At 40.4% G+C, this 14,947-nt stretch overlaps 1 protein-coding gene across 1 annotated transcript in view; it reads left to right on the top strand.

Moving 5' to 3' along the window:
- The window catches only part of man1a1 (mannosidase, alpha, class 1A, member 1), a 154,564-nt gene extending 140,193 nt beyond the window's left edge, over positions 1 to 14,371 (top strand). Inside the window, exons 10-12 of the mRNA XM_005930472.3 lie at positions 981 to 1,153; positions 1,420 to 1,535; positions 7,046 to 14,371. Coding sequence (XP_005930534.1) covers positions 981 to 1,153; positions 1,420 to 1,535; positions 7,046 to 7,172 — 416 coding nt within the window. The 3' untranslated portion in view covers positions 7,173 to 14,371. The remainder of the gene's footprint in view (positions 1 to 980; positions 1,154 to 1,419; positions 1,536 to 7,045) is intronic.
- The last annotated feature ends 576 nt before the right edge of the window (positions 14,372 to 14,947 follow it).

The raw sequence follows: 14,947 nt of genomic DNA, 5'->3' as shown, positions 1-14,947 counted from the left end.
ATTTGGTTTGTTAAGCGTAGATGCATTTCATTGTAGAAGTGAATCTGTTGACATAAATGGTAAATGGCCTGTATTTGTATAGCGCTTTACTAGTCCCTAAGGACCCCAAAGCGCTTTACACATCCAGCCATCCACACATTCACACACTGGTGATGGCAAGCTACATTGTAGCCACAGCCACTGACAGAGGCGAGGCTGCCACCGGGCCCTCTGACCCCCACCAGTAGGCAACAGGTGAAGTGTCTTGCCCAAGGACACAACAACCGAGACTGTCCAAGCAGGGGCTCGAACCAGCAACCTTCCGATTACAAGGCGAACTCCCAACTCTTGAGCCACGATCGCCCCATAACATGTGTAGATTTCTGAATATGGCTCAATCTAAACGATTACTACTCTCCAAATGATCTTTCATGTCAGGTTTTTGAATGCTGTCCATGCACTGTTCATTTTTTTTAATCAAGACACTCAAATTAGTGCTTACTGAGGGGAAAGTGCTTTTAGACTCATTTAAAATTCTCATTTTTAATCAATGCCATATTTTAAGAGGATGCAGTTTTTTCCCGTTTTCCTCTTAATTCAGATAATTGTATTTATCTCCCTCATTTAAATGCATCCTTAGGTCGTGTTCTGAGTCATCGTGATTTGAATGCAGTTCTGGAGAAACCTCACCGCTAGCAGTTGAATAGCATTATTCTTTTCAGTGACCACTGACCTCTAAGTTAGTGGTGTTGCTCTGCACAGCATCTACATATATTACTTATTTACTTACTTACATATTAGTTTACTTTATGTAAATATATGGATAAATAATAAAAACAAAGTGAAAGGGAAGAAAACCAGGCATGTTCACTATTCTGTAAGCCTTACATCATGTGGTTTTCCATACATGTGCAAACATGCAAAATATATAAATATGCTGAAAAACACGGTTCTGTTCTTCATCTCTCAACATTTTCTTGTCTTGTTCTTGTCTTTTGCAGCTTTGAAACTCGGACCAGAGGCTTTCCGTTTCGATGGCGGCGTTGAGGCCATCGCCACCCGCCAGAACGAGAAGTATTTCATCCTCCGTCCTGAGGTCATTGAGACCTACATGTACATGTGGAGGTTTACCCATGACCCCAAATACAGAGAGTGGGGCTGGGAGGCTGTACAGGTAAAATATCTATCTATGAAAACGAAGATTGTGTTAATTTGAGAAAAACTGGAGACAAAATTCTGAAAGGAAAAGTAAAGTTTTTCTATTTAAAAATCCATAAATTGCCTGTAAAAACAAAAACAAAAAAACCTCACACAAGGTCACTCATGATTTAGTGAATAATCCTTCCTAAGGTTCAGTGATTTATGTCACCAGTCACCGATGGCCTTCTTTGTCTCCCTCTCCCTCCGTGCTGTCCGTCTCCATCACCGTCTCTCATTCAGGCCTTGGAGCAGCACTGTAGAGTCGACGGAGGCTACAGCGGCGTCAGAGATGTCTACGCTTCATCTCCAAACTACGACGACGTGCAGCAGAGCTTCTACTTGGCGGAGACGCTCAAGTAAGACACAAACTGAACACCCTTCACTTCTGTCCTCTTATGATTGTGCTGTCATTGCATTTTATGGTGCGACTAGGACCCTGCAGCCCCGAACTGACAGAGATGTCAAGCCCCACACAGACACACACAGGTTGTCATTCATTCACACTAAGCTCCAGGGAAGAGTGTCACACACTTCCTGAAATTGAGGGACTTTTGTAGCTGTACAAAATAAGTAAAGTACATTTTAGGCCCAAAATTGCAAGCTACTGCAAGATGGAAAAAATATTAGGTTCACAAATGAGGCAGAAATAGAGGGGAAAGTGTTTAAAGCAGAATCTTTAGGTCTTTTTGCTTTTAGCAGATAGTTTAATATGGATTTCTTAGGAGGAAGAATGTGGGACAGAGGGAAACAGGGACAACTTGAAGTGTTAAAAAAAAAGTTGGACTCAAACTGTGAACAGTGGGATTACATAGCTGTTGCTGTTATACCTGGACAGCCCAACATTGTAACCAGAGTATCTACAGGTCCTTAAAACACATTTAGTATCAAATTGTCCTAATGTTGTTTTCACTGTTTATGTTTTTACAGATTATAAATGTGCTGTTTTCAGAATAGGCCAGAATCCAATTCACAGTGAAATTCAGAGGTCAGAGGCAGAGAGAAAAGCCGTGAATCACAGTTAACCTAGTTATAGTATAAACCAAAGATTTAGCTTTCTGTATTTAATGAATATGAAGTAGAGGAATATCAGCTGTAAGGATTTTACTTATTTATTAATAAATAACTACAAAGAAGTACTAAGAAATATGTACAAAGGAAGACTGCACTACAGGGTTAAAAATAAAATGCAACACAGTACAAACCTTAATTCTCTCAGCAGTAGGCTATAAAAAAGAGCTTTCTTCTTCTATTGCCCCAGACTGTGCAACTCAGTAAAATGCACTGTCATTCCTATAACAATTAAACCAGATGATTTCTTATAGACTGGTTATGTTTAATCAAAAAAAAGTGCATTTTTTGGCATAAAAGATGACATGAAGGAGAACCAAAGTGACTTACCAGTGGCAAAGATCTTGCTGTACTGCTGTAACACCAGTAGCATCTACAAGCTTAAGCCTCATTTATACGCTGTTGTGGACAGACAGCTGGAGATATAAACAACTTCAAGGTCTCATTTATGTTATTCTTTTTAAAGTCCAATTGAAGTCCACTCCCTCATGCACATGCATAGTTTTCATTCTGCCTGAAATATTTGTCAAAGCGGAGCTAAATTGATGAATTTGGAGTTAAACAGCAGAGCTGGTTACGTGGGATGAATTTCCATTTTAAAAAAAGCCAAAACAAACAAGAAATATTGTGTCTAGAGAAAAGCTGTAAGACATCTGTCATCTCTCATTTAGTCCTAAATATTGAGTAGCTTGTAATTTCAGGACTCAAAAAAGCTTCCTTTTGGTTAGTTTTCTTTGTCAGAAGTGGGATGCGGTCAACGCCAAAGGCTTAATGTGGATGGTTTACTGTTATGTGGCTCAATTCCGTGTCTTGTCTTGGTTAGAGTTGACATTTCGGGTGTGAATGTCATATCTGTGCCCTCCTCTTTTTGCTCTTCTGGAGTAAAAAAAACTCAAACGCAGCTGGGACTTTCTATCCTGTAGATGACAAAGAGGCTTTTAGAGTTACTGGTAAACCAGAGTATATTCATCTTTTTTCATTTCAACATCTGTTTTGCATTCCCGAAACAGTCCAAAGCTAAACTAGGATGATTTCTCCTCTGGGACGTATAATAACATGAAAAGAATTGGATACAAATGTGCAGAACTTGTTCTGAATAAAAGAATATTTTGCAGCATTATAAATAAACGTCCTCTTCACGACTGAAAACGGTGCCTTGATGCATTAGATCTGAAATAGCAGAAATCTAGTAGAGAAAGCCAGAAACTGTGAAAAACACCGCATGTCCTTACACACCACAGGCAGCACGCCGTCTCACTTTTTTCTTAATACATGGCTGATATTTTTACTTAACTGCCCTTATGTGCACGTCTCAGTTTGAATGTGTTAATGTGTGCGTGAGGGTGTGAGCGTTTGAGTGTGCAGCCAAAAAATGGCTCTTTAAACGTGTTGTCAGCCACGCAGTATGATGTCTGGTGGCTAATAGGGCTTTCTCTCGCCTCTCCAGCTGTGCTCAAGAAGACAAGTCTGTTTAAAGCACGAGGAAAAGTCTCGGCTACAGCTTAACGTGGGTGGAAGCGTGTGGTCATGCACTTTGCTGTGTGTGTTTGTGTTTACTTTGTGTGTCTGACTACGCAAAGGAGGAACAAGGAGAGCATTCAGTGTTAGTGTCATTATGAAACATTGGGTCAGTAGTGCCAGAGTCAGGTAAGTAGTAGTAGCAGCTACACAAGAGTTATTCATCACATGTTCTTTTCAGGTACTTTTATAGTATTTTGCTCAAAGTTGCAGCTTCTAGTTAATGTATTTTTTTATGGATGTAACACAATCAACCATTCACAGCGTAGAACTATGCTAAAATTAAAGCTTAAAAGAGCCGGGGAATCAAGGCTGAAAATTCTGCATTCATTGCTCCTGTTAATCGAACATGGTTGTAGGGCACGGTTTTCTGACCAGTTATCCATTTTTACATGAATATTTTTAAGTTGCCTGAAGCAAATAAAGAAAAATGTTCAAGGCGAATTTAAAATCAGCTGTCAGAGACTCAGCAGCATTGAGAAAGCGCGCACAGGCTGTAAAATAGCTTAGTGCAGTTGAGCTTTAGAGCTGATACGACTGGTGATCAGATATCAATACTGTGGCTTCAGGTCTCTGCTGATGCCGAGTGACAATCTGACAGGAGTGTAAAATTATGCCAAGGGTCACACTAGAATATAAACAGGACAACAATGTCCTCGTGACGAGGAAAATTCGGTGGTTTGCATTGAATGTTTTTGCTGTTGGCGACCGATTGCAAGTAGTTATGGCAACCAGCTGTGTTTTACACACATATGATGATCACAAACAGACTGATCGCAGACTGACTCTGTCTTATTCCCACTTTTATCACCGTCTCAGCCCTGATTCCCATCTACAAAGCAAACAATTCACACAGCACACGTATCCAAACACTTTTTTTAGTGTGACTGTAGCATAAAACTCTTGTTCAGCTTAACATTAAACATCCAAAATGGTCCTTTGTGCGAGTTCTTTCTACTGATCATCAATCACGCTGGGTCTTCTTTTACTGCTCTGTCTGAGGGCACGTCTTTACTGCCCGTCTCTTACACGCCAACAGCTCACAAAAACAAAAAATAAGATGATATGATGAATACAGCTTAGGTTAAGTGCAACAAAAGCTTCCCAGCAACTGTTACAGCAAAACATAATGAATGAGCGATAGAGGGAGAGAGGCCAAAGCCTCATCGTCTGAGCTTTTCTGCTAGTATCAGCTCATGGTGACCACAGTTTGAGGTTAAGTCACAGATTTCAGAGGAAGAGCCAACAGTTTCTATGCCCACACGACATATAAGAGTGTGCAAATGAACCCCTGCCTGCCACAAACAGATTCTGAATCTGTGGTATTATGGCACGTGTTTTAAATGCTGCTAAGAACTGTTTTTAAGTTTTGTGGAAATGTAATGAGGACTCTTCAAAGGCTTTAAGATTCAATGAGTACGGAGAGAAGGACCCTTTGGTTGTTCTCTAAAGAGCATTAAAGCTGTTGAGAGTTATGTTTTTTGTTTTGTTTTGTTTTTTTCACAGTCAAATATTCATTTTTTATTAAGCAATTAAGCTTTAAAGTTGAATGGAATGCATTTATTAAAGGCACAAGATACCAAATCAATACATTGATTTCCCACATCTGATATCAGCGTTTCTCACAGTTACCATTAACGTCAGCATGAATGTCTTCATTACTGTGTTCATCTGCTGATTATTGTTCAAATTACATCCTTAATTGACAAGAAAGAGTTTAAAATATACATTACAGGTTTTCACAGCTTCCCTGATGTTTAGTATTTGATCATGTGAGACAAATATAATAACATAAAATCAAAACCTGTGTGCATGCATGAAGCAGTGGACTTCATGGATGGACTGATTAAAGACCAAAGTTTCTATTCGCCTCTTTCTCCCGAGCCTCATGCAGATTTATCATCCTCTCCGTTTCCTTTGCTCCCTTAGAAATGATATCAGCCACTCCTCCATCTCCCCCTCCTCCTCCACCTCTATCATTTTTTTTCCTCCCCACATAGCAGACAGCTGTTGACAGGAAGTCAAGGTTATCCTAACAGAGCCTTATGGGGGCGAAGTGCCATCCAATCCAGCTTTTATTTTATAGGCAGTATATTTTAACAAGCGTCACCTCTACTCCTGATTAAAACACTCACGGACACAGAAACCAACACAGCCAAAGTGTCCGACTTCCTTCTCAGATCAGTTTGTAGAGATTTATTTTTCCTCTTCATCGACATAAAAGGGAGAGCTGGCTATTTGTCTAGGCAAGTGGAACAGAAAAGAAAAAAGTGTCTCTGAATGCTAATGTGTTATTAGCATTTTCTCACATTAAAGGCCCCCCACAGACAACTGGAAGGCAGAATAACTGCGTAACTGACCACGAGCCTGGACACTAACATAATAATTACCCCATCGGTCAGGGAACTGAAACAGACCTCGGCAGACACAGAAAATATCAATCCCATTTAGCTGCGAACCCACAAGTCTAATCCTCCTAATGTGACTCGGGGACTCTGGCATCTTCCAGCATTCATCTTCCCGATGCTGCCAAGGACGCCGTCGTACTTCACACTCCTGTCTGCCTTCAATCACTCGCTGCTGTCTGCTTGTTTGGCTGGCAGGCAAGCAGAGGAGGATGGGGACTCGTCCTGGAGTTTGAAGGCTTCGTGGACGACCAGCTTCTCTACTGAGTCATTATTTCATCCTTAGCTCACGCTTTCTTTTTAAGCTTGTCCCTTTTCTTCAGCTCCATTGTTTAAATTTTCATTTGCAACCAGTTGAAAACAAATCGTTTGTTTTTCACTCAACATGATGAAATCTGATAAGACGCCACAGGACCGCCAGCTGTCCTGAAACTCTTTCAATTTGCTTATCACTCCTTTGATGGATAATAATATTTCAGGGCCGTTTCATAACAGGGCGGTTTGATGACAGCGAAGCACAAAAATTGCATGACTTCAAGTTTCATAAACCAGTCTGAAATAGAGTCGCACCCATTCTTTGCTTTCAGTTCCACATCGGTCTCATCACGGCTTTAGCGAAACCATCGAATAAATATTGCAAAAGCTGAAATGCTCAGGAGTAAACTGTTTTTATTTTATTTTATTTTGATTTCCATAACTCTCATAAAGAAATCAAGGAGGGAATTGAAGCGCATTTAAACAGTTTATGAATAATGAATTCGGGTGGGACCACAGCACAGTCACAAACATTACTTTATTTTGGATCATTTATGCTAAGTTTGCTGCAACATTTCGTAGTTTAGCAACTTGATCTGACCCCTTCTTCTCTCCCACAGGTATCTCTACCTCCTCTTCTCTGAGGATGACCACCTACCATTCGAACACTGGGTCTTCAATACCGAGGCTCACCCCCTGCCCGTCATAAGGAAGGATAAAACGGACAGACCCAACGAAGTGGAGTAACGGACCTGCCTGCACCGACGCCCAGAAACGTGTGAGAACCTCGATCCTGTATACTGAGCCTCCAGCTGTCTGAAACTGTTGAGCCGCTTGGAGCCCTGAGTGGTTACAGATCAGACTTCACCTGATATTGTTGATGGGCTCAAAACTGAACCCACTTGTGCTGGAGCCGGGTTCTCGCTGGAGACTCCAGGGGTTTTTTTGTTTTGTTTTCCTTCACTTGATTTTTTTTTCTTCTTCTCTGGTTGAGTCCAAAGGCTGACCCAAAGCAACATATGTACTGCTGAATAACATGATAGCTCATCAAAATGTAGACATAATAATTTGAATCAAGATCTAAAGAAAGAAAAAAAAAAGGCTGTTTATTTCACTCCTCGGTTTGACTTCCTTCGCTTTTCTGTTCATTTGGAGGGACAGTGTGACCAGCTATCACTTTATTCATCAGTTTAATTGTTGCTAGTAGCCATTTTTGATGAGGAGGAGGACGCTGACAGTCATTCACCACTGATATGAACTACCATGGAGCCCGAGTGTTTGGGCACCACACCAAGGAAAAGCTCCCCACTGAGGATCACAAGGCTGGCTGGCCGCGTGAACGGACGCTCAATTCCCTTCACATGTGTCGTCTTCTACCTGCTGCTCTACCACAACAACATCTGAATAGGAACTAGGAACCGGTCTTTCCTGCACCGACTTGAGTGTTTCATAGTGTCGTCAGAGAACTGCTGGTTTTCTTAAAAAAAGAATAGGAAAAAAAGGAAAGACGCAGCACAACCCGAGCCTCTTTTTATAAACCTGACCGACTCTTCTTCCTCCTTCCTTTCTCTTGAGTTGGATGTGACAAATGATGACCAGCCGCACCAGCTCATTACCTGCCAGTAACTCCACTTTCTCCCCACGATGTTTACACAAAGCCATCCTCCTCCTCCTCCGTATTCTTCTTCTGCTTTTCATCTGCATCTTTGACCCGCTTTTAGATGTCTTTCTCCTTCTCATATGTGCTCTGGGGGTTCGACCAGCACAGGTTTTTTTAAAAACTGAATCAGAATTCGTTCGACAGTTTTTCTCCATTTACTGAAAAATAAAATACACATTTTTTCTTTCTTCCTTTTAAACACTGAAAAGAGCATGAACCAAAAGAAAAAAAAGGAACATTTGCCTCAGTCTGATGGAGCGTTCAACCACTTTTCACAGTCTTACTCCAAAGATGATGTCTGCACAGCTGTAATGGAGCATGGAGATTAGTTGGAGTGCGGATGAAAGCTGTAGAAAGAATTAGGTACTGATTAGGTCCTGACATTCAACAGAAATCTTCTGAAAATGCTAATATCCTCACAATTGACCATGTGTATGCATTAAAAATGTAGCTTCCAGGCTCTCTACAAGAGGAAACTGATTTATTACAGTCCTCTGTAATCCTTGTGCATCAGTCGAGCCCTCGTCCTCTTCTTCACCGCGGTGTTGCTTCTTCTTGTTTCCGTCCTCCAGGTCCGCGTAGGGCAGCCTGTAGGATCTTCCCTCCTCTGTGAGGAGACGCCGTCGCTTGACTCTTCTATAACTATCCACCTTCACACACACAAGAAGCCATACTACTGCAACGCAGCTTCACCGTGCTGTCGTTAACGGGTTTGTTTGTTTCGTTTTTTTTCATCCTCCACTCACATGTAGAGTTTGTGACCGTGTTTGCTGCTTTTGTATCTTCAGAGTCGCGCTCGCCTGGTCATTTTAGTTTAATTTCACAGTGAAGACTTCTCCCGATGCCACACAGGAACCAGATTTAATCCAGTTTAGTCTTCGATCTAGTGCCTTCGCTGTAGAGAAGGAGGGAGAAAGCAGCTCACGCAAACACAAAAAGCAGTTTCAAAGCAGTATTGCAGCTTTAACTAAGAGCTCCCATTGCTCTGATGAGGATTATAATAAATCTAGACATGGATTAAAGGATGATAACTGCTTTTTAATTTGACGTTTGGACTAAGTTGGGCTTGATAAATGGCTCAAGAGTTGGTAGGAACTTGGGCTTTGTTGTGCTAAGAGGGAGATCAGAACACCAAAGTCCTGAGTTCAGAATTAAAATCGAAAATAAGTCCTATGCGCTTTACTTTTTCCATCTCCAGAGTCTGCGTCTCTGTTGGGAATCGCAGTCTAATCATTTGAGACCTGTGCAGGGCTCAGTCAACACATATTTGTTTGGCTATACTGACATCTAGTGGTAAGTCTAAATATTACAGTCTAAATAACCGTAGTCTGATAAGTCAACAGCTACTTCTATGTCCATAAAAGTATTTACAGCTCAACAAACAAGGAAAGGGAAAACAAGCACTGTTGTACTTTGAGCCTTTATATTGAATATTTGATGGAGCGAGGGCCTAGCTCATAGAACTGCACATTCAGTTCTGCTTATCCTCCAAATGAGCTTTAAACTGACAGATGGTGAGTCATTAGAAAGTTCAGTCAACAACAGGATGACTGCTGAGCTGATTTATTTGTTCTGGCTGAGCGACGCTTGTGCAGGTTATTTTTCTCAGCAGGTTAAAGAACATTTGCCCCAGGTGTCTCAGAGCAGGTAAATCAGTCTGTAAGGGTTTCAGAATCAGTGCTTTCTGGGGGTTTTTTTCTTGTTTCGTCATCAGTTCTGCATCTTCCAGCTTACCTGCAGTGTTGTTTTATCCATCTAGATTTTTTTGGTGTGAGTCCTCCAGTTTTGGAGAACATACAGTCAAGAGGAAAACATCATGGGTTTATGTGCACTTCTTTCAGCACGTTTAATGGGCACAGTTTGATGAAAAAGAAATGCATGAAACCGCTCACAAGAATGTTTGTAGAGTTTTGTGGATTCATGAAAGGTTTATCCCCAAAAGTTGATTCTGTTCATCTGGACGTAGCGTTTTCAGTGGGGGAAACGTTTCGTCACTCATCCAAGTGGCTTCTTCAGTCTCAGCTGACTGCAGGTTTCTCCAGTGTTATAAACAGTACGTAAGATTGGGGAAACCACAGTTAGCTGAGACTGAGGAAGTCACTTGGATGAGTGACGAAACGTTTCCCCCACTGAAAACGCCACGTCCAGATGAACAGAATCAACTTTTGGAGATTTACTTACTTGGATGATTGAGCATGCATCAAGACATAAAAAACTCAATATTCAAGAAAGGGCAGAAATCTCTACAGCCAATATCTACAAAAACAGTCGGCTAACAACAAAATAATCTAGATGGATGAATAGCACTACAGCACTACTTCTCTCCCTTTAGAAGAGCCCATTTTTCCCAATTCAGTGCCCAAGCATTCAGAATTTTTTACTTCCTGCCACCTCAAAATCGCCACTATTCACAAAAGATGAAGCTTTGACAAACCATACCACAGTCCTGTGTTTTCACGATGCTAAACTCCCAGATTTTTTTTATTTTGTTTGGAAAAGTAAAGCCCAAAATGCTCAAGCCCCGGTTTTTACCAACACTGACATATCGTTTCTTATTCTCTGAGCTGTGACCAATCTCTTCATGTTCTTTCTGTCACTGTACAGACGGCAGAGCTTACTGTTTGGTTTAGTTAGAGTGGCATTTATTACCCACGTGATGGTGTATTATTGTAATTCTGCTGATTGTGTTAATTTATTCTGTGCTAGAGAACATAGGAAACATTGGAAGCCGACCCCTAGGTGGCGCTGTGGGTTTTTATTTGGATTAGAGACAAAGACTGGCAGAGAGAAAGCTTCACAGCTGTGTGCTGGTCTGTTGGGGTTTAAAGAGCTGGCACCTTTACAGAACAACAGAAAAAAGGGGCGAAGGAACCACCTGGGAGTCGATGGGAAAATCTATAGGGAGCCGCATGAATGTACCATCCAATGTGAAGCGAAGAATATTTTGTTTGTATTTTTGTCTTTGTTCGCTTCAGTGTGCTTTGTTATGTTTGTTTTTTGGGTTATTTGGGGGGTCGCTTTGTTTTGGGGTTTTGTTTTTTGGGGGCTTTCTGGTATCTTCCACAGAAAGTGGAAGCCAGGCGTGCAGACAGGAAAAGGTTTGAGAGCAAAACAGATGGAGAGCTGCTTAATGTAGCTGTTTATGTGGGAAATGACCAAATCTATCACATGAGGTTTATTTCTACACTGTAGGGACATTTTTGTTGTTTTTCTCTGGATGTGACAAAAAAACATAAAAAGAGTTAAAGACATAAAGTGTTCATTGTACAGTAGAGTGTTAGCACACTGTGCAGCTTTATATGAAACCACAGAAACCAGTGAGAGCTGAAAACAGCACGGTTAAAATATGTAAACATCGCTGTCTGATGGCTGCTGATCAAAGTAACAAAATTCTGCTTCATCCATGTTTTGGGTTCAGTGGGACGGGCTTGCGAATCTTCATCCGACAAGTTTGGCAATAGAGACGTCAATTAATTGAAACAGAAAGCCTCTAATGAGGGAACGTGTGATTATTTTCTTCTGATTTCTTGTTTTTATTTTTATTCCTTTTTATGTTGCTGTATGAAAAAGATGAAAACTACAGGAAATTTGTTCTTTACTGGTAGTAAATGTTAAGATACTGAACAGTGACAGTTATCAGCTGGCTGGGTTTAATTTGTAATCGATTACTTTGATCTCTGCCGACTGCTGTGACAGGCTCCGACTACACGATATGTTATAATGTGTCAGATTAGATTATAAAATCAAAATATTATTTTTTACTTATTGGCTACGCCCACAGGCACGGAGGCCTAGAAATTCGTCAGCTACCACCTAGAAACCTAGAAGCTTTGTATTCCTTGAGTGGTTGGTGGAGATTGTAGACAGTGATGAGGTGAAACTGATCGCCATGGTTGCCTGTAGTTTTTATGGAAGACACTGGCGTGCCTGCAAACACTCTTAGACTACTTTCTGCGCTCTAGTGAAACGGTGAGAAAGGGCAGCACAAACCAGAAACATAGACCGTAATTTCCCTTCAAAGTAGTAAAAGCTCCAACTGTCAAGCTCGACTTTTATTTTGAAAGAAAATGTTCTCCGTTTTTGGGTTGAGTGACTTTTTTCTTTTTTTTGCTAGCAAGTGTTTGCAGACCGGTCAGTATCTTCCGTGCAAACTATGTGACTACAACAATGTGACCAAAGAAATCACAAGGATGTTTTGTTTCACCCCAAGTCCGTTACGGCAGATGGCAGATGGCTGCCCTTCCCTGAGCCCGGTTCAGCCGGGTTTTCTTCCTGTTAAAAGGGAGTTTTTCCTTCCCACTGTTTCCAAGTGCTGGGTTTTCTCTGTATTAGTTGTCTCTGTACAAAAAAAACTGAATTAAATTGAATCCGGGGCACTAATGTGAATCATTTCTATCTATCAAAAGACTCTAAAATATTAGAGCGAAAACTCCAACAATCAAAGAGTCTCTTATGAGCAAGCACTAGGTGACAGTGGAGAGGAAAAACTGCATTTTAACAGGAAGAAACCTCCGGTAGAACCAGGCTCTTTAATGATGCAGACTTTGGGAGAAAGAAGATAAAAGTTAACGACGTGTAGCAGTGGTATCTAAAAACATGGTGAGAAGAGGTCTGTGGACACAAAATACTTATTTTTGAAACCAGAGAGGTCGCCCCCTGATGGCCATTAGAAAGAAGGCAGGATTAGCCTCACTTTTAAGGTCTTGGCGTTATTTTTTATTTATTTCTTTTACACTTTCTGCAGTCAGGACGTGGTGAGGCATTCTTTCGTCCATAACGCCAGTTCTTGTTCCTGAGTTCAACTTCTCGCTGATGTCGTGTAGTCTGAACCTGGCATTGGCCTTTCACATTGATCCTGATGGTTTTAGATACTTTATGTACTTGGCATTTAAGACCTACAGCTAACAGCCCGAGTATTTTCTCTATCACGTCATTCCCTAAGATGGTCAAGTTACAGTCTAACATGTAAATATCTTCTTGAGGTCAAGAATACCCTGTGACAGTCCTGAACCCACAAAAATGTCCAGTGTGCAGTTAGATAAAAGAGAGAAAAGAGTTAAGGCTACGTTTCACCATTAAGGTACTGATATCTCTCTGATGTGATTTAAGTTATTTAAAATTTCTGATGATTTCTGTCCGGTTACAGATCAAAACATTTAATGGTGTGTGGGTTGTACTTTCTTTTCTTTTCTTTTTTTTAAGCCTCAGGTAAATATAATCGTTAATAGAGATTTGAATGGGTGAGATTTTGGGATATTTTCAGCAGTCATTTGCAGCATTTTGAGGAGTAATCTCCCAACAGGGAAATTTGCTTTCCAGGCATTAGTTGAACGCAGTATACATATGATTATAAATGTTGTTGTTGTTGTTGTTGTCGATTTTTAAGCCCTGTGTGCAGACTTTTATTTTGAAGGTTTTTATTCTTAGAAACATTTGACCCAATTAGACTTAAAGGGCTCAGTCCCAGCTTTTTCTTCAAAAAAAATTTAGTTTCTCTTGTGCTCGTGTCCACCTGGATTTTTATCATTTTAACATTTTCTCTCTCTCTCTTATTTGACACTGAACTGGTCGTTTCACTACCTGCAAAAGGAGATCTGGAGAATGTATTTGGTTTCTGATGTTTGCTTTAGCTTCACGTTGTGTGACATCAGGCTTTTGTTCATTCTCACATGCAGACTTTTTTTTTATCTGTTGTTTTCATGATTAAGCTGAAATGTCTTTGGTGATTTTATGATTATTGTGTTGACGGTCTGTTGCTTTCCAATGCCTTTCTATTAGTGAATATTAAAGGAGAATTACACCAGTTTCAGGAGTTCAAACCAAAGTCAGTCAGTCCTCTTTGAATATACACCACCTTTCCTTAAACGTCTCATACAGACCACACTGACATTTGTTTTTCATGGTGGTACACGACCACTAGAAATGACTGGAACTCAATCTGAATTCCCGTAAATGGTCGTAAATCTCCTTTAAAGGGTTTAAACGTGTGAACCTCAGAAATGTATCTGTACAAAATATTGCTGATAATCTTTCCATTGCACATAGTTTACTTTGCATTTATATGCAATATTTTAATTTTGTGGGGAAATCTGTTTTATTGTGTTAATATTATAATTATTGAGTAAAAATGTAAATATTCCATTCCGGCAAACTGGCTGCTCGACATTTATATAAAAATCTCCTGAGCTTATGGATTAAGATGATATTAATGAGCAGCAGACTTTTTAATAAACTATATTTGTTACACTTCTATTGTGAATAAAAAAATCTTTTAATATGTGGTTTCTTTGGATTTGTACTGTGTTATTTATTGGATTTGTGATATGAATTTAAAACCTGTGCTAAAAATTTGTCTGGGCTGCGAACACAAAACTACTTTCAGATTTGGAGCTCTAAACGTGTCTTTTCAGAATAAGAGCATGGTATTAATGCGTTCATTGGGATACTTAAGTAGATGGATCCCCTCTGTCAAACTTTTTACATCAAATTATGGCCTTACAATCAGTTGCAGCAGAAACTGGATCTCACTAGAACAGGCAACATTTTTTCAGGCTTCTGTCCAATTTTCGTGAGCCTGTGAACGGTGTAAATTGTAGCTTCTCTTTCCTGTTCTTGGCTGACAGGAGTGCCACCCGGTGTGGTCTTCTGCTGTTCTAGCCTGTCTGCTTCAAGGTTTTGTGCATTCGTACATGTTCCTCGCTGTACCTTGAGTGTAACAAGTGGTTATTTGTTGCCTTCCTCTTGAAGCAATCTGGCCATTTTCTAATGTCAACAAAACATTATCATCCACTCTGTTTCCTCTTTTTCAGACCATACTTCTCTAAACTGTAGACATAGTTGTGTGGGAAAATCGCAGCAGTTT

This window comes from Haplochromis burtoni, unplaced genomic scaffold (assembly GCF_018398535.1).
Source record: "Haplochromis burtoni strain Fernald_Lab_line unplaced genomic scaffold, NCSU_Asbu1 Contig_93, whole genome shotgun sequence".
Lineage (NCBI taxonomy): Eukaryota > Metazoa > Chordata > Actinopteri > Cichliformes > Cichlidae > Haplochromis > Haplochromis burtoni.
The sequence above is the reverse complement of the archived record's forward strand: the minus strand, read 5'-3'. Positions and strand labels throughout refer to the sequence as shown.